Source organism: Pholcus phalangioides, unplaced genomic scaffold, assembly GCF_987345545.1.
Source record: "Pholcus phalangioides strain wild (caught in Gottingen) unplaced genomic scaffold, Ppha-v1.0 ptg000002l_1, whole genome shotgun sequence".
Lineage (NCBI taxonomy): Eukaryota > Metazoa > Arthropoda > Arachnida > Araneae > Pholcidae > Pholcus > Pholcus phalangioides.
Genome location: NW_028301595.1, coordinates 1698059 through 1723817, shown reverse-complemented (window position 1 = coordinate 1723817; position 25759 = coordinate 1698059). Strand labels below are relative to the sequence as shown.

Sequence of the window (25759 nt, the reverse complement as noted above, 5' to 3'; positions counted from 1 at the left end):
CTTTGAAGTGGTTCTTTTAAAAGGGAAAATATTGACTAAACTATTCTGGGGAGCCGCAGATGATCCATGAATTGGGAAAGGGAGCCGTGGGTGGCAAAAATTTGAGAACCAGTGATAGGACATTGCTTGTGTTTCTTCTTATTGTTCGCTGTCTAACTGATCTAAAGAAATGTCCCGTGTTTCCAACGATACTACCTTGAATTTATAATATTTATTGGTCACATTCGTCAAATAAACGATTTTTTTGTTCACTCTCAAATCATTCTAATTCATCGAGATTTGCAGAAACTCTTTATTTACCACCTATTGCCGATTCTTTTACAATAAATTGACAATTTAAACCCCATAATAGGCACCAGATTTTTTGTTGAAAATCGGAGATGCCCATATAGTACGTTCTCGTTCATTTTTCGCTATAAAATATGTCAAACTAGTAATATAAGTCAGCAATAATTTGCAAACTAGCAATATCAATTTATGTCAGGGGCCCGCGGGACTCGATAAAATGTCGAATGTGGTTCCACGCTGTGTCAACGTTTGAAGGCACCTACCTATTAGGGGAACCCCACGACTACTGTCGATGAATGTGTTCTTGAGGTTCCTGGGCAAATGCCTATTGGAAATTCAAGCCCACTTAATGTCTAAAAATGATTATGAGTTTGCTTCGAAGTTCAAACAAAATCTCGACAATATTTTTTTTTAAGACAACCAGTGATTTTAAGAAATCCACCAATCAAAATAATTCGATTCGGGAAATAGGCGCAAACATGAAGAAAAACATTGGAGGAGGGGGGGGGGGTGCTGAAAGTTGCTGGTCGCCATACGGGACTCAAGCGCGTACGCAGGAGAGGTACGGCACGTTGCATTGTTTTTTCGGAAATTATTGGGGGCGGGGCCTCAGCCCTCTTACAAAATTCATGGGGGGGGGGGGGCTCAAATGTTCTCAGCCCCTAGGTTTTGGTGCCTCTGATTCGGGGAGAATGATGAGCCAATAATATAAAAATTCCACTTTTTTCTATCGGTAAAAAAATTGTTGGTGATGAACCAATAGAAAAATTTCTACTTCAGGGGAAAAAAAATTATCTTGATAAACGAACAATAAATTTTATCAGTGTGTGAATTTTTCAATTCGAAAAAAAAAGTCGTACTAAATTTTTAGTACTTGAACTTCGCAATGAAGAATGTAAGTATGAAAACTTCCAATTAATGCAACAATAGAAAAATTTCGGTTCAGGAAAAAGAAGAAAGAAAAATAATAACGGTAAGTAATACGGTATTAAAGTCCAATGGTAAATCCAACAAGTGGGGGGGGGGGGAAGTACTATCTAATGAAAGATTTTGGTCAACAATTAAAAAGGATTCAATAAACAATATAACAGCGTTAAAATATCAAAGTATATTATTTCGTGATGAAAAGAATTTAATAATGAGAAATTTTAATTTGCAATGGAAAACTTCTGTCTACAAGAGTCTATAACTATGGAGAATTTCTGTTTGAAAAAAATCCAAAAATTGTTGAAAAATCTCAATTTCAAAAAAAAAATCTTTCCATGGAAAATTGCAAAAAAGGATCAGGATTTTTGCAACAATTACAAAAAATTCCAGGAATTAAAAATACGGAATGTGTAACAATGGAGAAAATGTATTCAAGAAATTCCAACAATGAAAAAAAATTTTTTTTTTGTAGAAATCCAACAATGTGGGGAATATCGATTCAAGAAATTCCAACAATGGACTTTTTCTTAAGAAATGACAATGAAAATGTAATTTTCAGATGTGGAAAAAAATATATATTTGAACAACGAGAAAAATCTAAGAATAGATGTCAATTTGGCAAAAATGCAGCATACAAAAAAAAAATTCTATAACGAACTTTTAGTTAACAAAAACAATTGGTGAAAGTCAGTGAAAGTAGATTTGAGAAAATCCCAAAAGAGAATTTCAAAACCAATCATGTCGAAAAATATTCCGAATAGCCAACTCGGATCCGCGAAAGTTCGGAACAGCATCATCATCATCAACAGACGACAAAAACTCTTGTTTACAACAACGAGGGCGTGGGAGTCAAAATCACTTCCACGTGACTTTCTTCACATTATCATAATCTATCAGTAAAGTCCTTATTTTCATCGCAAAATTTTTCTGATCACACAAGTAAAAGGATTATAAGTCCTCAATATGAATATTTGAGAACGATAAAATCGCAATAAAAATTCTTGTTGGACAAGTAGAAAGACTATCTGCACATCATCATAATCTATAATCCATCAGAGTAAAGCCATTTTCTTCGCAATATTTTTCCCGACTACACAAGTGAAAGGACAAGTCCTCTCCATTGATATTCCAGACAATAAAATCACATTAAAAAAGTTTCGTAAGACAAATAGAGAGACATCCGAACTATCTTCACATCATCACAATCTCTCAGTAAAGTCCTTATTTTCATCGCGACATTTTTCGGATCGTACAAGGGAGTGGGGGGGACTACAATTCCTATTCATGAATATTTACGGACAATAAAATCTCCTTAAAAAAGTTTCATTGGACAAGTGGAGATATTCGAACTATTTCACGGCATGCTAATCTATAAATAAAGTCCTTATTTTCCGATCACACGAGTGGAAGGACACAACAAAGTTCTCTCTCCGTTAATATTTAAGGACAATAAAATTTCATTTAAAAAGTTTTCTTGGAAAGACATTTAAACTGCCTTCACATCAACACAATCCAGCAGTAAAGTCCTTATTTTCCGATCACACAAGTGGAAGGACAACAAGTCCCCTCCACTATAAACAATAAAATGCCATTGAAAAAGTTTTGTTGGACAAGTAGGGGGAGGCATTCGAACCATCGAATTCATTTGTCTTGTTTAACAACACATACCAGATAAAATTTTCTGAGAAAACCGCCGGAATGACATCAGTGTCGTCTGTTTTCCCCCGCCCCACCCTATAACAATATAAAAGTATAGAGAGAAGGAGGGAGAGAGCGGTTGTGAAAAGTCCAACGGTCGTTTTCCAGACAGGGAAAGAGAGAGAGACTTTGGAACGTTTGAAACGCCAAATATGCTTGCGATGCGAGAGAGAGGAGAGAGAGAGAGAGAGAGAAAAGCACGCGCAGCAACCAGATGCAGCCGCGCATCTCGCTCTTCTACCTCTCAAACAAAGACGGGGCAATAAAAAAAAGTATTAGTTGCATATAATTCTTTTTTTATCATCATTCAACCATTAGCTTTTTACTCACCTTGTCCAAGCTTGGAAATTTTCTAGATGTCCTCGGCACTAAATAGCGAAAAAAGAAAAAACTTTTTTCTGTGGAGAACAGCAAAAATTTCGTGTGGACGCACTTTTTCACGCTTTTTTTTTTCAAAAAAAGAAAATTATTTCTTCTCTCGCGCACACACACCACTGAAAAGCAAGCCAGAAATATTTTCGGGAGGAAAAACTCTCTTGCGCCGCCGCCGCGCACCTCTCTCGCTCACTACCAACACGCTCTCTCGCTCGCACACACACGCACTCACTATAGCGAGAGAGAGAAAAGAGAAGAGCGCGTTTAGCCTTCCGTCCTTGGTATGTCAGGAATGGCACAAAAGAATCCGCGCAACGCCGGTGACGAACGCGCAGCCCGTTCCGCGCATGGAGGGGCGGTGAGTGGAGAAAGAGTGGGGGGGAACACACACATACGCAAACATTGGAATATACCGAGAGAGAGCGTGGAGGGGTGGTCCGCGTGACGGCAGTTGTGTTGAGTGACGTCACGTCCGCCGAGTGACGTCACTTCAAAACATCACCTGGTGTCTGGGGAGATGCTCATTGGTGGGTTTAGTGGCGCCGACTGTACTTCACTTCTCCTCTTTCTTCTCTTCTGGTTCTTTCCTCCTCCCAACCAACAAGTTTTTTTCCGAATGGTCTTTCTTTTTCGTTAGTTGTTGTTGTTAATGTACTTCAAGTGTTCTTTTTTTCTTCTTCTGCTGTTGGGCTTTTTTACCGAAATGTAGAAAAAGAACAGGCCCATTCAGTGTTGATGAGCTCTGAACTTTCTTTGTTGCTAGTGGGTCTTTTTCATTTCTTTGTACGTGTGATTGAGTCATATGTCTGTGTCTTTGTAAAAATGTGCAAAAATAAAATGACAGTTGCACTTTCCTGTTTTGTTCTTGTGTCTCTTTCCGTGAAAAAAAAAAAAAAATTCCCCATACCAAAACAGGAGAACAATCGCCTTACACCCTGATTTGAAAAGTTATTTCCAGGATCCATGAAAGCAATTTTTTCACTGTTCAAAATCCTTCTAGGCACCATTTCGTCTACAGACGTAGAGTAAATTTATTCTTTGTTTACGCCACCACCGATTTCCAACTGGGGTTCCGCCACAACTCTTCAGTGGTTCCGCGTGATCACAGAACCAGGACGCTGCCACAGAATCAGGAGAGCTTTCAAAGAAGAGAACTTTCTTGTTACTGATATACTCGCAAAGCTTTTCTTTACTTTGAATTGGATCGAGATAGTGTCGTTTAAAAAGAAAAGCACAGGATAACTAACGTAGAAACTGTAATATTACATTTTTTTTTCCACATCGAATTTTCGAACTAGAAGCTCGTGAATGTAATTTTCCGTTTCATCAGGAAATTATAAGTTGTCAAAATGATGTTGGAAATTTTTAGCCCCTAGAAGTGAGGATTTTTGAATTGCAGAATTTACGTGTTCTTTACGAGAGACACTCAGGATACCCCCACACCACTTACGCCATATTGAGTCCCACCCTGGCACTACCACTACTAACCCAGACATGCACCTCGTCCATACTCCTCTGCAGAACTTCTAACGAATTGGTACATGTTGGAATATGTGTGTATGTATAGTGAACCTCCCGTGAAGTTTGTTTCTATGTAATGTTTATTATGTGTAGTGCTGCCATCTGCAATCAATTTTTTAAAGTATGAGTTTTTTCTCAACTCATAGCCAGTGCCATCTTAACACATGGACCCACCTGGGTACGGCCCGGGGGCCTCACAAAAATGAGATTCGGTTGAAATTTTCTAGAATTTACGAGGTAGGGCCTCACTAAAACCAATTGGCCCGGGGGCCCATGATGGTCTGAACACGGCCCTGCTCATAGTGAGCGAAGTGTAATGAATGAATAATTATAACGTCGTAGGCCTGTTGCATTCCTACCCTGGCACTGCAAGAGGACCTCATTTGCATGGAAGCTCCAACGATGATGCTGTAAAGACGGCAGTAGGGACACACTCTTTTTTGGATAAATTTTCAAAAATTTGAGTTCCGTAGAACAGCCTCATTATCGTTAAGGGCTCCACCCGAGAAACAGCCTTACAACTATTTAGACCGCGCACATAGTGGGGGGGACGAAGAGGTGCGATTGTGTATTATAGAGATTAGCGGCAAAAACAATTGCATTGGTTTGTTTTACACCGCACATACTCGAGAAGTGAGGCGATGGGGAGTTCACTCAACGAGGTGCGCGACTTGAACAAACCAGTTTGTTTTCACCTCGGTCTGCTGATTTCGTTATCTCCTCTTTTTCTCTCCCCCTTTGAAAAAAAGCTTCTGCGGCGGGATCATCATCACACCCTTGCATTTCAGAACCCTCCGGTCATTTTCTCTATTCTCCTCCTCCTTTACTATGTGCGGACATCTCTTGCTCCACCCCTAGTCGCAATTCTTGTAACTCGTACTTCTTTGTCGCACTATGAGCGCAGCCTACGTTAACATTCAACGGAGCAGCACTTGATATTTACGAGAGAGTTCCACGGAGCCCTTTCAAACAGGAATATTTCTTGAAAACAATCGAACTTGGCGAATTCGAATTTTTGGACAATTTCGTATTTTAGGAGAATTCTCCTTGAAATTCCTGTTCAATTTAATGCTGAACCTCTTTAAGGCTGAGATTACACTATAAAAGTTTTATTGAAGTCCTTTTATAAAACTTGAAAAATGTAATCAATAAACGTATCAGTTACATTCGAGCGAATGCAACCAATATTCTTTTATTGGTTGTTTTTTTTTTCCAAGTTTTGTAAAAGAACTTCAATGAAACTTTTATTGCGTAATCCCGGCCTAATTCGGTTTTTTTTTCTCAATGTTTGGGATGTATGGAAGCTTGATTCAGATTTTATCTGCAAAATGTCTCTTTTATCTGGTCTTTAGACATCCTTTTCTTTATTCAGTGGTTTCCTGATCTTCTCCACAAATGGGATATTTTTAAGCTGGATTGCTGTGAAATCCTAGTTAATTAGATGGAAAAAGTTTGTTGTAAATTTATGTTCGTTTATTTTGTAATATCAGTGTGGCCGAGTAATATTTTTCACCATAATCACGTAAGTCCCCCCCCCCCCCCCCACGTATCTCCGCTCATGAATATTCATATTCATGCTCACCTCTGGAAAAAGTAATTGTGGTTGACTTACGAATGCGGAGATTCGTGTATAAAGAACACATTGAATCTTCTCAAGACAACGAAAACAAATCTAAGAAAACAATAGAGATGGTCCTATTCCAACAGAAGCTACACACATGTTCGATGAACTCGGAAATCTCATTCGTTATAAATCAGCTTGAAGATTTTGTACAATGTTTATAAGAGCAGATCCAACAGAAAACAAATATAATTTACAAATTTGTGCAGATGAAATAGTTTTCGTGATCGTTTACATTTTGTACAAACACTAGTTACAACAAGGAGGAAATTAGCATAGTTAGCAGTAACATTATGCAGTATAATTATTTTTTTTATTTTTTATTTTTTTTGATTTTTTGTGAAAGTTCCGGGCAAAACAGTCCAGTACAATTTGAACTTTCAGACGTTTTGTCGACATCTACGGCGGGCATTTTCAATTACGGTGTTATCTTCTTGCCGATATTCTCCGGACAGCCTAGGATATCATAGCTGTAACAATATCTTCTCATCATGAAAGCTGCAGTGATAGCCTTCATTCCTCCATCAGCAAGCTGCTCACATGTTTACCTTAACATGCAAATTTGAAGACGGCTCTAATCCAAATGACGTCAGCACAAACAGCTTCTCATAAAGTCACGCGCGCGGACGAGTTTTAAAAGAAACGTGTTGGCATTTTGTGTGTGGCATTTCCACAAGCGCGCAACAGATGTACGGGAAAGACGTGTTGCGTTGGAGATTTCTCTCTATCATATCAAGCTTATATATATATATATATTTCTCCTCTTTTCTGTGATTTTTATTTTTAATGATATTACTTTTCTTTTCTTTTTTCCTGGTTTTTTTTCCTCGTGTTTCTTTTTTTTTATTTCTTGCGGGTTCTGGGAAATTGAGCGCAATCCACGGGTGATGACAATCGTCGGGCTGCTCAATCACGTCACGTGGTTGTTCGACAGTCGCTTTTCTCTCTCTCGGCTTGCTTTTATAGGAAATTCGGGGTCGACGTTAAGGAAAAAAAACCCATTTATATACATGTATTTCTTTCCCTCTTTTTCATTATCATTTATTACAGAATGTTCATGACCTTCCAAATATATATTGACATTCGATTCGTTTTAGTTTTTTCCCCCATAATAGGTCAAAGACATTATTATGTTAACGAGAAAATTCGTCATTGAAGTTTCTAAGATCTCTTTTTTTCGAGAAATTTGGTTCTCTACTTAATAAATATGCGCACAATATCAATTTTTTCAGGGTATATTTGTACCAGGAGCTATCAGTTTTCTTGCTGTTCTTTGAATGTCGCGCGTGGCGATAATCAATGCGGAATTTTTCGCAGAAACTCGAGAATAATTTTAGGTTCTTTAATTTATTTTCGGTGTACAGAGTAAATAATTACATTGAGCGAAAGGAGTTGCAACAAAGTCAATACCCTTTTCGCTCCCTAATTTTTAACGGTTTTTAATGATTATTTTTTCAAGTTAAGACCTGAGGTATAGTGTGACCATGGAAAGATGGCCTCTGACCTTTCATTTTTTCTCCCTACTGAAGACTGAACCCTCTCTTTTAGTAATGAAGGTTATACAAGGTCAGAGACCATCTTTCCGTGACCACAGTATACCCATATGTCAACCTAACTCAATATGACTCATAAGTCATATTAAAGACATCGACCCAAATTAACTAATTAATTAACTTTTCTTTCTTTTTAAAGAGCATTGTGACATTTAATAAACACAAATCAATCGAAAAAGATTTTTTTCCCCCCCTGAATAGTCAGTTTTGACTCAGGTGTGAAGAAGATATCGAAGAAAAAAAAAGAACAACTTTAGATACAAATTCGCATCTTTTTCACGAATTTAAATACCTTGAACAAAGAAATCATACGCCAATATCGTACAGAGCTGCGTAGGAAATGTAGTGAAAAGTTAGAGCGGCATCGAAAAAAATTACGTACATCTTGCGGAAAGTAAATTAAAAGAAACTGGATATTTTTAAAGAGGGTTGAATGAAAACGGCATTGTGGAAGGAGGGGGGGGGGGAAGGAAGAATCAGAGTCGTATCGAAATACTAATTGAATTTTGATCTGCATCGAAATTCTTATAAAATCGGAACTACATCAAAATTCCAATGAAATTCGGGGCTCCATCGAAAATACATTACTAAATACTGCACCGAAAAGATTATAAATAAAAAAACAGATCTAGAATTTACGAAAATTCTGAATAAATGAAAGAAATAATTCAAGATCTGATGAAAATTCAGAATAAACAGAATAAACGAAAGAAATTGCTTCTAGTATTGATGAAAATTCAGAATTTGCGAAAGAAATTATCATTACGATAAGTTAAGGCCACCCCAAAAACTCGGGGCTCGGTGAGACCGCTCCTGTCGCATACACTTAAAAGGGCGGCTCTGACTATAACCCCTCCAAAAAATACACAATAAAATCTGTAATCATTTCAGCCCTATCCTTCCCTATCTGAACTTCATCACAACGTTTCAAGACAGAGATTCATAACAAAACAGTTTCCTTTTAACACCAAAAATGGTAAAAAAAAAAAAAAAATCTCGGTAAAACACCAAGAATATCAAAATCCAGCTGCTTCTTTGCCAATTTTCCAAGATGGTATACAAGTATATCGTTCAGCAGCAACTGGTGGTGGTAGTAGCAGATAGTCGTCTATCATAAGTTTGAATTTTAAGACGGAAGTCTTATTATTTCTCTTGGCTCATACAGACTCTTGCTGGCAAGAAGTCAAATTGGCAGATCTGTCCTTACCACATGATCCCAAACAACCAGAACATAGACGAAAGCAAAGAGAAACAACACTAAATAAACTCGTGTGCATTTACACCATCCGGAGTCGACATCTAAAAATACACATGATCCCTTGTTTTTTTTTATTTCATTATTATCATCATGTTTCCTTCAACCCTTGAGAAATATAAGTTCTTTTACCTCAGAACTCAATATCCAGTTTGTATCTCAACTGCTACTGAAGCCGCCATTTCCATTTTATACCACGGTTGCACAACTTCCGGCCCGCGGGCCAAATGCGGCCCGTCAGGGGGTTCCTTCCGGCCCGTGGAAGATTTTCCGTTGGAAAAGTATCAATATACACACAACACGATCAATCCCTAGACTGACCATATTTCTTTCACAAAAAATACGGGATATCGCCAAAAATGTTATCGAAGCAAGTAAACTTGCCAGATATATGGCCGAAAAATAAATGGTCAAAGACCAGTGAAGTTGCTGGTTATAGAGGAAAAATTGTCAAAGGCAACTAAAGTCGTCAGTTACAGCCGAAAAATTTGTCAGAGACGAGTAAAGTTGCGAGTTACAGCCAAAACATTTGTCAAAGGCAAGTACAGTTGCCATTTAAGGGCAGTAAGTCTGTCAATTACAGCCGAAAAAAACTGTAACTACTGCTAAAATTGTCAATCGCGGAAAATAAGGGGTACTGCAAAATGTAATTATCCGAAATAAAACAATGTTTGACAAAAATGTGAGATGAATATATTTATTTGACTGCAATTAATAAGTATAATTAGTTATAATTATCATAATATAATTTATAAGTCATAAAAATCATTCCTTGAAATAGGGAGAAAACGGGATATTTTATATAAAGTTGTGGCGGCCACACGCCCACAAAATTATGGGAACGTCCCGTAAAATACGGATAAGATTGTCTCTATTTATTTAAAAGTTTCTGAACTGAAAAGGTTGTCACACGCTTGATTTATACGTTTTACAAAATTTTCAAAGGTAAGTAAAGTTGCCAGTCACAGGAGAAAAAATTGTCAAAGGCGAATATAGTCGGAAATTACTACCGAAAAAATTGCCAAAAAAAGTGCACGTGGCAGTTGCAATTAAAAAAATTGCCAATGCCAAGATGTCACATATGACATCCCACTTTCCCTGCTACCCGGACCTTGCTATGTATATGTCGACGATTTGAAATTTTCCAGATCGTAGAAGATTTTCAGTCTGCCTACCCTTCAACTGGCATGTGATCGTCTTTTGATATGAAGTAAACAAAATTCATTGCCTATATTCCTAGATAAAACGTTCGTGTTAAACATAGGGAATCAACAATCTTGAATACAGATATTTTCTAAATAATTGCGTACTAAAAGCAGTAGCCGTACATTCTGACCTAGGAATCGATATAGACCAGACCCTTTCAATGTCTAGCTATATAAGAAAAATCGTGAGCAAAAAGTGTCATTAGAAGTGTGACATTGCGACTCTGATGTGTGCCTCCAACCAGGGGGGGTGGCCAGATATTTCGTTCGGGGGGGGGGGGGAACAAAGTGATAGAACAATAGATTTGGCCATCTTCCCCCCCCCCCCGCCGCTACGTCATTGCCTTCAACACTTTTGTTCGACCGATGAGCACGCATCGCCTTTGTGGATCTCTTATTTGATTGGTGACATCGAACAAATTCAAAAAACCCAAAAGCGTTTCACGAACTGCCTGCCTAGTCTCTAGGACTAGTCTCATATCCTGAACTCATGGGGGCAACATTCCCTAGAATGGCGTACACTGATCAACGACTTGAGACTGCTGTATAAAGTTGTGTCTATGGTCTAACCCAGTGTTTCCCAAAGTGAGCAATATCGCCCCCTTGTGAGCGATGGAATAGGTCCGGGGGGGGCGATAGAAGCTGCGGGTATAACATAGGATCCTATGGGTTCGCTTGAGTTGGGGGCGATGAGAGAACGAAATTTCTGAGGAAGGGGGCGATGGAACAAAAAGTTTGAGAAATTATGGTCTAACCTATACATCGACTCTTTGATATCGAGCATTAAGTTCATGAACTCTCGCACCAGAAGTCACCAGCTGTGCATACGTATTCCATTTGCGAGAAGAAATCGATTACAGCATTCATTTTTATGTCGGGCCGGAAGAGCTCGGAATAGACTTCCATCCGATCTCGTTTGTACACCGACATACGCGTTATTTTGGAAACGACCATCAAGTTTTGACATTTCGAGTTTCCTGATAAAATACCCATTTTAATGCAATGCCCCCCCCCCCCTCCCCGCATGCATATACAGTATGTCATTATTTACTCCTTTTCTTTTGATTTTTTGCCGCGCTTCTTTTTTTTTCCTTCCCCGCAATGTTGGAGACAAAATTGTCAAAGGCAAGTAAAGTCGCCAATTACAGCCAAATTTTGTCCCGTAAAATACGATTAATATTGTCTCTCTTTAGAAGGTAGATGGATAGATACAAGATTCGGAACTGAAAAGGTTGTGCACCCCCTGATTTATACATTAAAAAAACTTACACGTGCAATTTATCAAAGCAAAACAATAACAACAACAACAAAATTGTATAGTTGCTCAACAAAGTAGCTGTATTAAAATATATTCATGCTAAGCAAGCAAATTACTCATAGAAATTTATTTCGTTTTCTTTTTTATCTCATTAAAAGAATGTTACAGCTCTTCGTGTAAAGAGAGAGGGCGTATAAAAGACTAATATGAGGAGAAAATATCAAGCAAAATGAAAAAAAACTAAAATAAAATTGATTAATATTTTTTTTCATAAATGTATTTTTTTTCCTTTTTGCTTTCTTCCCACACATCTCATGCGGGGAGTTGTTTGCTTCTTTGTAGTGTTGTGAGAGGATGGTGGTCATTCATCATCATGATTATGCTCTTTAAATAATAGTAAATAACGCGGGGGATGCGGAAGACGTCACGTGATTTTCGTCTTTGGAGGACGTTTTCGTTCTTTTTAACAAAAATTTTTCTATCCGTCTCTCCCCCCCCCCCCTCGTAATTAACGTAATGATGGTATTTTTATGCTTTCAACTATAAAAGAATTTTTTTTCGCTGTAATTATTACTAGAAAAGATTTTTTTTTTTCCACTGATAAAATTTATGAAATTTTTAATTAAATTTATTTCATCAATTACAGAGAAATTTTTTAAACACTTATTACTTTTTAATTATTATTATTATAAATTATAAAGCGTGAATTTTTTTTAGTTTCAATTTTATAATATTTTTAAATTGGGAATTTTTTTTTCGTGTAATTTGATTTTCTGAATTTTTTTTTTCTATCTTAAGAGACGGATATCCATTGAAAATAGTAATTAATTGCGGTATTCGATTGAATGAATTTCTGGGATTAATTGGTAATTGATTGAAATGGAATTTTTTTTTTTATGAAGACCTCTGTATAACGTTTACTTTTAACGTCACCACGCTTATAACGTCAGTTTTTGAAAGACACTGCTACCATAAATAGAAAGTTTGGCATTACTTGTTATCGAGTCACACCGCTTATGAAGTCATTTTTCTTCGGTCTCGAGGGCTGACGTCATACCGAGGTCTGACTGTTTTTTTGAAATGTCTTCAATAAAAATCTAAAATCTCATCATTCTTCGCCAAATATTCCGCAAGCTTCCGGAAAGGTTAAATTTACTTTATATTCTGTTCTGAATATAGTAATAGCCGAGCAGCATTGTGTGTGTGTGTATGTGTGTGTGCAGGGCCTATACCTCATAACAACTTCGGATCCTGGGTAAATATGAATTTTTGGGGTCCGTTATGCATAGAGCGTTCTATGAGGCAGAGGTGTTTGGAAAAGGGGGAGGCATGTGGACCCATGCCTAAAATACAAAAAAGTAGCCTATTTCGGTGCCCTGGGCCAACACCTCCTAAAGAAGACCAACACCTCCTCTTCTTTAGGGGTGTTGCCTGGGCACGTGCTCCTTCTGCCTAAGCTAGAAAAAAAGCACTGCATGTATGTCTAAATAATACAAATGTAAAATCTTTCGCCAATCTCCGCCAAATGTCCATGTGTCGTCAAGACTAGAACGACAAATTACTTCAAAAGTAAAAGAACTTGAAATATTTAAAACCTATTCAAATGACAATACAAGAGTTTCGTGCCTTCAACAATTGCTTTCGAAATGATTGTAGGGACATTCAGTTCAAATGTGTCCCGACTAACAATACGTCTCGACCACCAATAGTTTCATGCCTCCAAGAAACAATTTCTAAATCATAGCAGGAATATTCAGTTTCAAGGATTTTCTGTACAACCATTGCTTTACATGCAATACGTGCCTCCTACAATCACTTGAAAATAACTGAAAATTCATTTTTTCGATAACTCCTGACCAATAGCAGTTTCGTGCTTCCAGAAATCACTTCCGAAATGATTGTAGAATTACCGTACTGTATTCAGTTTCGATGGTTCTCTATCAACAATAGTTTCGTGCCTCCAACAATCAGAATTATTCAGTTTTAATAATTCCATGACCAACAATAGTTTTTCGTGCCTCCGACAATAACTTTCAAAATTATTTTGGGGCTATTCGGTTCACCCTTGGAAGGGGCGTACGCAGGATCGATCTTTGGAGAGGGCACAGAAATTTTCTTCTCGAGAAATGTTGAGTCACTACCCTTCCAAAAGTATTTAAATTGTCAGAAGTTGGTTAAAATACAAATACAACGCCACAACAAGCAAAATGCCCAACGAGGTGGCTGATAAAAAGATGCCCATAAAAATATGGATGTCATATATTTAAAAAAAAAACAGCAGCCCAATTAAAAATGCCATTAACACAAATTATAAACAATATATACACATGATAAAATATTATACAACGCCCATAAAGAATACTTATGGTTGTCTTATTCTAAGAATGGATAGCTTCTCGATTTACCCAAACATGTTTATCGTATTTCTTTTTAAACGTGTCAATTGTGTTACAATTTACTACCTCCGGGGGTAAGCTATTCCATTTATTAACAACCCTATTAGAGAAAAATTCCCTGCGACACCAAGGCCTTGCATTGTCCCTCACCAATCGATACTGGTGTCCCCTTGTAAAAGCAGTCGATTGGCGGTGTTCATAGTCCATCCTATCCATCCCATTGAAAATTTTGAACACTTCGATCATATCTCCTCGACACCTGCGTTCATCCAATGTAAACATATTCAAAAAATGAAGTCTCTCTTCATAACTCAAGCCCCGTGTGCCAACAAGGACACGCGTAGCTCTTCTCTGCACCCCTTCAACCAAGTCTATGTCCCTCTGTAGGTATGGTCTCCAAAACCTTACAGCATACTCCAGTCCAGGACGAACTAATCCTCGAAAAAGCGGAAGAATGACTTTAGGAGAACGCGAAGAGACCTTTTTGAAAATGAGACCAAGCATTCTATTCAATTTTTTGACCACCGCTGAACAATGTTCAGAAAAACCTAAGTCGCTCGTCAATGAGAATTCCCAAATCGGTGACCCTAGTTCATAGCATATAAAAGGTATTTTCTTTCGATAGATTAACTTTTTACCGAAATATTAACTTTTTTCAATTTTTAGCTGGCTCGGCCCCCCCCCTCCCCTCCCGCTTACGCCTCCGACTCTTGGTTTAGTTTCGAAATTGTTATAGGAGTATTCGGTTTCGATGGTACTCGACCAACAACAGTTTCATTCCTCCAACAACTAGAATGATTGTAGGAGCCTTCAGTTTCGATGATTCTCGACCAATATAGTACAGAAGAAAAAAAAAATCCCGAGGCACTGCCAAGTATCTCTGCTAGATAATCAAAATATGATTTAAATACTGTGAATAACAATTATATACAACACTGAATACTTTGTTTATGACGACAGTTGCTAGTTTGTCTTGTATAATTGCTATAAACCAACCATTGGTAGGAAATGATTAGGCAGGAGGGATGTGCCTATTACTGGTGAACCACCATTAACTTCTTTTTTTTAATCTCGGTGTGTTTAATGATGGCTTTTTTTTCCTCCGCTATCTTGATGTTCTGGCCCTTGGGAGGCTCTTCTTTTTTCCCTCCCCCTTGCCGATCGGGCCCCAAGAAGAAGCTCTAACGGTAGAAGGACTCGCTTGAACTCTGTTGAACTTGAAAATTGCTGGTGGAAGGACAGACACACTCGCTGTACAACAAGATGAGTCGCCTCGATGTCTTCTCATTAAGTTTTGATATGATCTCTCTCTCTTGTCTCTTTCCCTCTCGCAAGTAAATCTTTTTCTACATTCGGGCAGGCATACAAACAGGTAATACCTCCAACATACGGCTGTTACTACCATGAAGAAAGACTTTTTCTTGTTGATACGAACCCAAATATACAAAATACATATAAAGAATCAGAAGTCACAATAGGTAAATTGGCCAACAAGGTTAAATCCGTTGATGTTGGTAAAAAGCTTATAAAAATACGGCTATCAGCCTGAATACAGCAACGCGATTCCATGCGACACCGCGACCTAGAATTATCCACATGGTCCCCACATCCTGGAGAAGGCTCTTAGGCTGGGACATTTGGTGGGCCCTCAGATCAGACTTCTCACGGGATTTTCTAGGAATTTAAAGCGTGAATAACAAAAAATGACGAGAATCGTCCGGGCCCCCAGGGCTGGAGTCCTGTTAGCCCCCCCCATGGGGGAGGGGTGAGTTATAATCCATAACTAACTGAAACTGCCGTCCCCGAGTCAAAGCATTTGAATTAGCAATATTTCATGATCCCCCCCCCCCCCTTTTGAAAATCTTAAATACCACACTCATATCTCAATGATGCATACGTTGCCCTGAAGAAAACAAATTCAACGAATCAAGTCTTTCTTCATACCTCAAGCCTTTCATACCACCAGTGCTCTACTGTATGGATTTCCAACTAATGTTCCGTGGAACCCTGGGGTTCCGTGACAGTTTTTTATGGTTCCGCATGATCAAACGCCACGGAACTCTCAAAAATCACGGATTCCAGCGAAAGCTTTCAAAGAAGAAAATTTCCTAGTTACTGATATTGGTAAAGCTGTTCTTTGTTTTGAATTTTAACGAGATAGTGTCGTTTAGAAAAATCCAGACCACTTGGAGGACTAACCTAGAGCGTGTGCAAACATCTGAGTGACAAAAAAACAGGGTGCAAGTATGTGAGTGACCAAAATAATGACCCGTTGAGCGAGGGACGAAAACAGCGATCTTGAGAGGTGCAAAAAGAAAGAAAGAATAACCACAAAAGAGTAACTTATCCACAGAGACATATTTAATGTGTGGGGGGAGGGGTGGAGTATAAGCGGGCTGCAGTCCAAGGCGGCTAATTTGGTGGAATGAGTAGTCAAAAAAACTAGGCTAGAATTGATGAATTGCGTCAAAATTGTATAGTCCTCAGGCCACACACAAGACGATAAATCCGCCTCCGTAGGGGCCCCAAAAAATATTTCATCGGAGGACCCTAAAATTATGTGGTTCTTGTCAATTGCTTGAATTTCGAATTTCTGCGTGGAAAAATAGGCATTTGCCCAAGCGGCACCTGCTATTTATCACATCACCTGATCTTATTGTCGTGGAGTGTCCCTATGCACCAGATTAGACCATCCGGCTCGCATTTGGCGGGCCCGTGCGTTAAGACAGTCCTGGAGTCTTTTATTAAAGAATCAGGCAATATCTTCCTTCTTCAATTCAGAAACAAACAAAATGAGTGGAACAGCACTGATTGCTTTATAATTAATAACTATCCTCCGTTGTGAAAAGCACTGGAGGTGCGGTTCTGTTTTGGTTGGAAAGTAATTGCTGTTCATTGTTGGTATAGTGGCCATCCCTTGTAAACATATGTAAGGAACGTAGCCGAAGATGCGTGCATGCGTCCTCATGTCCAAGTTTGGGTAACTTTAACACTTTCAAGGAAACAGTTATTTTCCGGATATTATGCTGAGGTGAGCTCGGAAAGAAAAGTCCTCACGTCTCCGCCGGGACTCGAAAACAGGCCCTCTTGCATACCGGGCAAGCATGCTACCATCTACACCACTGGAGACACATGAATAATTTCACGCACTGTGTCGTGAGGCGCTGACGCTGCTTGCCCGGTATGCAAGAGGGCCTGGGTTCGAGTCCCGGCGGAGACGTGATGACTTTTCTTTCCGAGCTCACCTCAGCATAATATCCGGAAAATAACTGTTTCCTTGATAGTAGTTATTATTATATTAGTAAATATTTTTTGAGCAATAATATAAATTGAATTAGCAAGTTTACTGCAAAAATGTTAACAGTTGATGCTTGTGTAAATCAACGTTAGTAATACCCTCAAAGTATAGCTTTTCTATCATTGTAATCAAATTGATTTCGGTTCTTATGAATTTTTTCATACAATGACAGGAAACCAAAAAGATCACACTTTGCGAGTGTTAATAACGTTGATTTACTACACACAAACATCAACTGTTAAAATTTTGCAGCAAACTTTCAATTCATGTTTTTTCTTCAAAAATATTTGCTAATATCATACTATATTGTTTTTTTCATGCGGCACAATAATCAAAAATCGGTCATTAATTACAATTGTAGAATCATAACAGTTGTGTTTTTTACTTGATAGGTGGCAGAAGGGGTTCTACTTTTGTGATGTTTCTAAATAAAATACATCCTGTATCGTACAGCATTTTCCAAAAGGCATGTTTTGACTGATAAAATTTTATTTTCACCCATTTATTATTAACTATCAACACAAATAATTAAGAAACCATTTTTCATGGATAATAAGTTTACAAATTACACGTTTAGGGTTTGAGAATGCTTCCGTGTGAATAAAGTTCTTACTCAGCAGAAAAAAATTCGCTACACCGTATAGGGCAGCATGTTATTTTTTGTCATTGTTCACAGATATCGAAATTCGAGCAGAGAAACAGGTCAGTGCAGGTGAAATAAAGCAAAATGTACTCACCCTTCTATCTAAAAGAAAACTAAGTTAGAAGGCAGTGATGTTCCCGCGCGAACATCTCATCGTGCTCCTCACAAAACCCTGGAACAAGGCTCTCCTCCAGGCAGATATCTTTTCAGTGGGTTTTCCTCTATAGTGAATTTGTAATGTAAAAAACATTTTACCTGAGAAAAATACCTATTATGACATTTTAACCTATTTCTGTTAATTTTAATGCTTTTTTTTTAAGGGTGGTAACTCAAAATTTCACGAGAAGGCAATTTTTGTACCCCCAAGCCTTCTGTGCATCCCCCCCCAAAGTATCCCCAAACCTTCTGTGCATCCCCCCCCCCCAAAGTATCCTGCGTACGCTTCTGTCTTACCCTGACTAAGAAGAGGTGGTGACGAAGCCCTCTTTCATTTTGCCCTGGGGGCTATGATGCTGTTGAGACGACAGTATAGGGGCACGCTTTTTTGGGGTAAATATTATAAAATATTTCATTTCAGTAGAACAGCCTCATTATTTATCATCCATCAAGGATTCCGCTAAACAGTCTTATAACCATCAATCGTTCCGCGAGAAACCGTTCCATGTTGGAAACCCTGCTCTAGTGGCTTTTCTTTGCGCCCCTACAACCAAGTCTATATCCCTCTGTAGGTATGGTCTCCAAAACTCCAAAGCAGGACGAACTAAACCTCGGAAAAGAGGAAGAATGACTTTAGGAGAAAGCGAAAAAAAACTTTTTGAGAATCAAACAGAACATTCTAATTGCTGTTTTGACCACCACGGAACAATGTTCAGAAAACCAAAACCGCTTGTCAATGAGAATTCCCAAACAGATGATCTTAGTTGCATCGGAAATAACTATACCATTCAGCTCGTAAGTGAAACGTGGGCTGCTCGAAATAAAATGAGCAACCATGCACTTGCAGACGCTGAAAGCCATACTCCACTCATTTGTCTATGCTGCAGTCATTATTCAAGTTGGTCTGAAGCAGCTCCCAATCGTTTTGACTCCCGACTGTACCAATAATTTAACGTCGTCTGTGAATTTGCTTACGATCCCATCGATACTCTGATCGAGTTCATCGATAAGACGTGAAAAGAGTATGGCATCAAGGACACTTCCTTGAGGAACTCCACTTCTGACACCTGTCCAATCAGAAAATTCTCTGTTCACCATAACCCGTTGTGATCTATCTCTCAACCACGATTTATCCAATTCAACGAGTTCTCCCCCCCCCCCACTCCCAATCCCAATCGCAAGTAAACGCTTCAAGAGTTTACCATGTTGAACCCGATCGAATACCTTTTGGAAATCAAGGTAAAAAACAATGCCAACGGTTTTGCTTTTCCCAAAGTCTTAGTCACGTGATCATAGAAGCAAATGAGGTTAGTTGCAAATGTCTTCCCCCTTCCCCTTCCTGAACCCATGCTGATTATCCGACAATACATTATTCTCGTCTATTCACTTCATCAACTGCTTTTTGATGATAATTTCCACAATTTTCGAGAGAGAGCTCATCAAACTCATTGGATGATTATTCTTCTCTCGATCCGGTTTCTCCACTATCCTTTTTAAATATCCGAACAACATTAGCAAGCTTCCAATCCCCCTGAGACGATACCCTCAGCAACACCACTCTTGTAAATCTGTGCTGCAGCGATTCATTAGCACATTCCCTAAGAACCCTGGGAAAAATATCGTCTGGTCCTGGTGCTTTGCTTGCACATATATTTTTAGAAGTTTTAGGACTTCCACATTAATTTCGTTGAGGACTTCGTTTCATACGGATACTTCGAATATCGCCTTCACTATTAAAGACTGACGCGAAAAAGACATTGCAAGCACTTAATACTTACATTTGAAAATCATGGCACTATATGTCATCGTGTAGGCCCCCAGATATAGGACCCCATAGGTATGAGGACCCCCGGATCGCATGCCTGCCCACATAGGCCCACGTGTTATGATGGCCCTGGTTCTACAAACTCTGCTGGATTCTGAAACTAGCCACATTTCCCCCCCCCCCCCATAATTCACTTGAAAGCTTTATTACTTTACAGCTTTCTGTGGTCCCTTTCATCCACTTGTCATGGCCGCCCTTCCATCTGATTTTCACCTGTGACCATCTCAGAATATCCCAGGACCGCAAAGGCCATGTGGTCGCAGGTTTAGAACCACTGGTCTCTAACATTGAATAGTTAGGAGAAGGTGGTTCATATACATACGTCCTCTTTAAAACCAAAAATAAAAATTGCATACATCATTGGGTTATGCACAACACCGTATATAATCCACAAAAAAGCTAAACGTAAATTTTAGTACATTATTTGAAGTTTCCTTAAAACGGCCATTGACTTCTAAGACACTTCCATGAGCATTCTCGATTCAACTCGAGAGAAAATTTACATATTGGTGTGTGTGTAAGTAATGCTACATCTTTTCCGGGTTCAGAAAAGGTCCACAGTTCAAGGCCCAAATTAGAAAAACACTTGAAAAAAAATGTTCCAAGGTGAGAAACAGCTCTTTTAATATTTTCCCGCCCTCGAAATACAAAAAAAAAAAACACGTGGCAAAACTCAAAATTATTAGGTTTAAGGCCTTAATGACCAGAGCGAAAATAATTGCGGAGCCTGGGACGTCTCAAGTTTCGGAGAGCAGGCAATCGGTATCCGAAAACTCATGCATTATTACAGAACACACAAGAATGCAGAAAAATATCCGTACGAAAAATATATACATATATACAGGGGGTGGGGTGATTACTGAATTCCCCCCTTGGCCGCATTTTACTGGCAAGCCGTTGATCCTAGAGGCACACTTCCAATTAGAAAAATTATCCAAATAACGTGTAAAAAACCAACACCATCTATAGAACAAGGCCTCTGCACGAAGCTAGTGACGTTACTGAAGAAGGCCATTTCACCTATTGCCATTGGATATAGCAAGCCGACGCATGCGGCATCTTTACCTTTTTTTGCAGTATACCCAATGGCAATAGGAGAAATGGCCTTCTTCATTGACGTCATAAGCTTCGGGAGGAGGCCTGGTTCTGTAGGTGGTGTTGGTAGAACTCATCCACGTCATTCATGGAGCAAGGTGTTGTATAGTTACTGAAATAAAAAAAATTAACTTTTCATACGGCCACCCTATAATCAAAAACCCGGTTACAAAGTTGTTGCCTTCTCAAAATTCCATGCGCAATATTCTTCGAGATATTTGAATTCAAAAATTGGAGAAAATTTGCAAAAGAACAACGTAAACTAACGGTTAACACTTTTATCCCTCGTTTATGTTGTTCTTTCTCACCTCTCTTCCGATTTTTAAATTCAAACATCTCAGTGAATATTGCGCTTAGAAACGTGGAATTTTCTTTATTGGGCTCAGGAGAGATAGGGCAACAGCTATCTAATTGGATTTTTAAGCACGCGGGGACCATATAAAAATTTCTTTTATTTTGATAACTAACAACCCCTTGCAACACGAATGACGATATCTGAGTTCTACGCGTTATTTCCGTACTTTTTGTAACAGGAAGTGGGCCTCTAGGATGAAGGTTCGCCAATAAAATGCGGCCAAGGGGAATTAAGTAATCACTCGGGGTATATATATATGTATATATATATATAGAAACCATAGTTTCCCAATCTTTTTATTTCATCGCCCCCTTATTCAGAAATTTTTTCTCTCGTCCCCACCCCAAACTCAAGAGAACCCATGGGACCCTATGTTAAATCCGTAGCTTCTATCGCTCACCAGGGGGAAACACTGATATAAACATGTAATTTAAACACAAAAATAAACGAAAATTTCAAAAATTTGATGAAGATTCAGAAAAGAAGAAAATTTTAAATTAATGAAAAAACTAATTTCAAAATTGATGAAAATTTAGGGTTGATTATATAATTTAAAATAAGAACAATATTTGCAAAAAATACAGCATCTCTCTATATGAAAGTTCAGAATAAATAATTCCAGAATTGTGATAGCAATTCACAATTCATCAAAACATTTGATAATTTGTGGGGAGCCCCTTATTAGATTCAGAGCTCAGGAGAGCCCGTTCAGTCGGCTTTACCTTTGACGATTTTGACAGATCCGCCCTTAGGAGGCCTGCGCTTCGAGGGGGACCCACACTCAATAGAAGTGAAAAAAATATATAAATCAATTAATTTCTTTTTTTTTTTTGAATGGAAAAGAAGGTGTTTGAGCTTCAACTAAGAAAATGAAAAATGTATATTACAGAAACGCTTAATCGTCTTGCGAAAAGGGGACTCCTCCACCCAGGGTCAATAAATAAAATTTTTGTTCCTCGTTGTGGGTCAAAGGGACCCAGAGCCCCGAAATCAAACTGAGTGCCCAAATTATTGACTCGTGAAGGAGACTCTGCCTCATGGGTGGAGATACGGGGGAGGGGAGGAATGGCTTCCCCCCTGCCCCCCTATATCTCCAAATTAAATGTCCCGCGGCATAGCTCCTGATTAATTAAGCAGCCCACTTGAGTGGCCCACACTCCCTAAAAGGTTTACCACTTCTCTTAATGTATCAATAATCTACTACCAATAACACCACAAGCAGGAGGGGCTTTAGTGGGGGGGGGGGGGTTGTGCAAGGGGTGCGGTGCATCCGGGTGGCTGGTTGGAAGAGACGGCAGTCTCGATTTTTGTTCAGACGAACAAATTTTTAAAATTTTGGAATAATAAAAATTCACAAGACACTGTCACTCTTTTGCATTGACGTATGCATTGATGTCGAGAAACGGTAAGAAAACTTGGCGAGAACAGACAGGGCCCGAGGCCGCAATACTAGAAACAAGAATGGGCTCCATCACACGGGGCAAGAGTGCATTTTGGTGCTCCCCTACCAATAAGTTCTGAGAGCGGGAAAAGGAAGAACTCAGGTTCTCACTCGTCCAAAGTCTGGAAAGAAAATATGATAGCTCATCATTCCACATTAATGTGTAAAAAGTTATTTGGCAAGATTAATAACAGTGAAGTAGCTCTGGACTAAAAAAAAACGGGGCAGTCACTTTTTTTTTTAGAAGCGGGACGTATGGTCAAGAAAATTTTGATGGGTGAACAATGGTGGGCGGCTTTGGGCGAATTAAGAAAAAAAAAATTCAGGATTATTCCAGGGTCACTCTGAACTAAAAAACCCTTTCAGCCTCCCTCCCAGCACTGCCGTCTTAACACATGGAGCCCACCCGGGACCTCAAGTGCAGAAGGGGCCTAGTGAAAATGAAATCTGGTTACAATTTTCGAGAGTAGCCTTATGCATTTCTTCTATCCAGGTAAGGGGGCCTCAGAAAAATCCCTTTTCCCGGAGGCCCATAATGCTCTTAAGACGGCCTTGCTTCCCAGGGTCGTCCTAAGGGCGGCACACGAGCCTTTGCACCCAGGCGGCAGGTGAGCTCGAGCCGCCCATGAACACAAGCTCAAGTTGACCGAAACTTCAAAAAGATATCTAAAAAACCTTTATACGCAGTGTAATACAATCCACTGTCTTAAAAGAAATGTTATAAAATAAATTTGAGTAAAAGTTTTATAAAAGATCTTTTCCGAAGAACTTTTATAGTGTAATACCGGCCTTTAAAAAAAGATAACTCCAATAAAATGACTCACTCACCTATTTTGTCGTAATTCGATTTGGGAGAATGCACGTGGAATATTTTGGCCATCATCATTATTATTATCATGAGAGATCGATTCTTCAAATAACATGGCGGCGAGGCTTGACACTTAATCCTACGAAATCGTTGTTGCAAAAACAATGGTAGAAATCTGTTTTTTTATTGTTATTGTCTCGCCGGTCCATTCACAGATCCGCGTGTACTCGGCGGAGGCGGCATCGTCGGCGATGGCTGACGGCGATGGCGATGGCGGGCTGCCTCCGAGCTCATGACGGGTCGCGAGTCACTTTGTAGCTCATCCCCTGCACTAACTTCTCAATGAGTGAGTGAATGTGTCTTTGACTTAGAAAACTTCCCTGATGATGGAAAAAAAAAAGGGCTTTTTCTTCGTTGTTTATCCTTTTTGCCAAAGGGAATGGATGTTGTTCAGCCTTGCGGAAAACGATGTCTGCCTGTCGCAGCTAAACATCATCACAACTACCAAAAAAAAACCGTCTTTTCCACTTTTTTTTTTTCTCAAGACTTTTCTTTTTCCGACTAATAACCAGTTTCTCAAGCAGATGGTCGCGGTCACCAAAAGGAATACATTACAGCAGCGTTTCTCAACCTGTAGTCCGCGACGATGGTATAGGACACGTGGTCCGCAGGCAGACCTGATAGAATTATTCATCCGCTGTAATTGATATTAGTATCATCCGTATGGGTTCAAATTAATCGAGAAGCTATCCATACACTTAAGGGCCATTGAAGTATTACGTCAGTAGATTTTTAGCTATTTTTGACCCCCCCCCAGTCAGCAAAACTCTGACCTCTCCCCCTCCCCCTTGTCAGTTATGCCCCTACCTTCTAACGCATATTGGTGGGATCAGAGACGTATGCGCGTGGGGGGGGGGCATAGGGGGACTTGTGTCCTCCCCCCGACGATCAAAAATTTATTTTTTGATGCAAAAAGTATTTTTAAAAAAATTAAAATTCCAGAAGAAAATACCTTTATATGTTATTATAATCAATTTTTCCGTTAATTTCAATGATATTTGAAAGTTAGGAACTCAAAATTTCTTTTAAGAAATTCATTGCCACCCACCCTTTAAGCTAGTGATTCCCAACGTGGGCGTTAACGCCCCCTGGGGGGCGATGGAATGTTCCAGGGGGGACGGTAGAAGCTACGGATTTAACATAGAATCCTATGGGTTAGATTGCGTTGGGGGCGATGGAAGAAAAAAATTTCTGAAGAAGTGGGCGATGGGACAAAAAAGGTTGGGAAACTATGCTCTAAGCCATACATGCTAAACCCACAGTCCACGGACCAAATGTGACCCTTGGGGTTATCTGATGTGGTGCCACCTCAAACCTTATTTTGTGAAAATGAACCAACTGGCACATTTACAGATCGGTTAAGTGACCCGTGGCACAATTCCAGAGCACTTAAGCTGTTACACATTTAGAGATCCCTTGAGCGACACACGTGGCACATTTTAAGAGCAGAACAGTTCTAGAATACTCAAGTTACCCGCGGCACATTCCCGGATTACTTAAATGATCCGCGGCATAATTACGGATCATTTGAGTGATACGCGGTACAGCTCCAGAGCACTTCAGCAGCCCGGACACATTTCCGGATCACTTGAAGGATCAGCGGAACATTTATCACTAAAGTGTCTCTATAGAGGACTTATCAATAGGGAAAATGTTAGTTCAGGTGCCCACAAACTAGCGGAAGGTTTTCCCCGTTTTTGGCACAACGAGTAAGATGCCATTATTAAGAATGTTTCATATTTTTATAAAGGGTGTTGATATGACGTAAGCATCATTCAAACATTCCCTCCCCCCCCCCGCTCTCCCGTCATCATAAGTCAGCAAACCCGAAACCCTTCACCCCCATCAATGCTGATGTAATACTTGAATGACTCCTAAAGCAAGACAACCATAATCTTTTTTTATGGTCAGTGTATTATATATTATTAATTATTAGTTTTTTCTTTTATGATATATGCTTTTATAATGAGTTAATGTACTT

General features: G+C 39.2%; 1 protein-coding gene across 4 annotated transcripts in view; it reads right to left on the bottom strand.

The window, feature by feature from the left end:
- LOC149089048 (transcriptional enhancer factor TEF-1-like) overlaps positions 1-24078 on the bottom strand; it is a 116467-nt gene extending 92389 nt beyond the window's left edge. The window contains exon 1 of one of the 4 annotated variants that reach the window (XM_089236881.1): positions 23739-24078. In XM_089236881.1, coding sequence (XP_089093007.1) covers positions 23739-23808 — 70 coding nt within the window. In that variant the 5' untranslated portion in view covers positions 23809-24078. Of the gene's footprint in view, positions 1-3243; positions 3586-23738 lie in introns of those variants that run through there. The other 3 variants (XM_089236874.1, XM_089236889.1, XM_089236896.1) reach the window with 3 other exon arrangements.
- Between the last annotated feature and the right edge of the window lie 1681 nt (positions 24079-25759).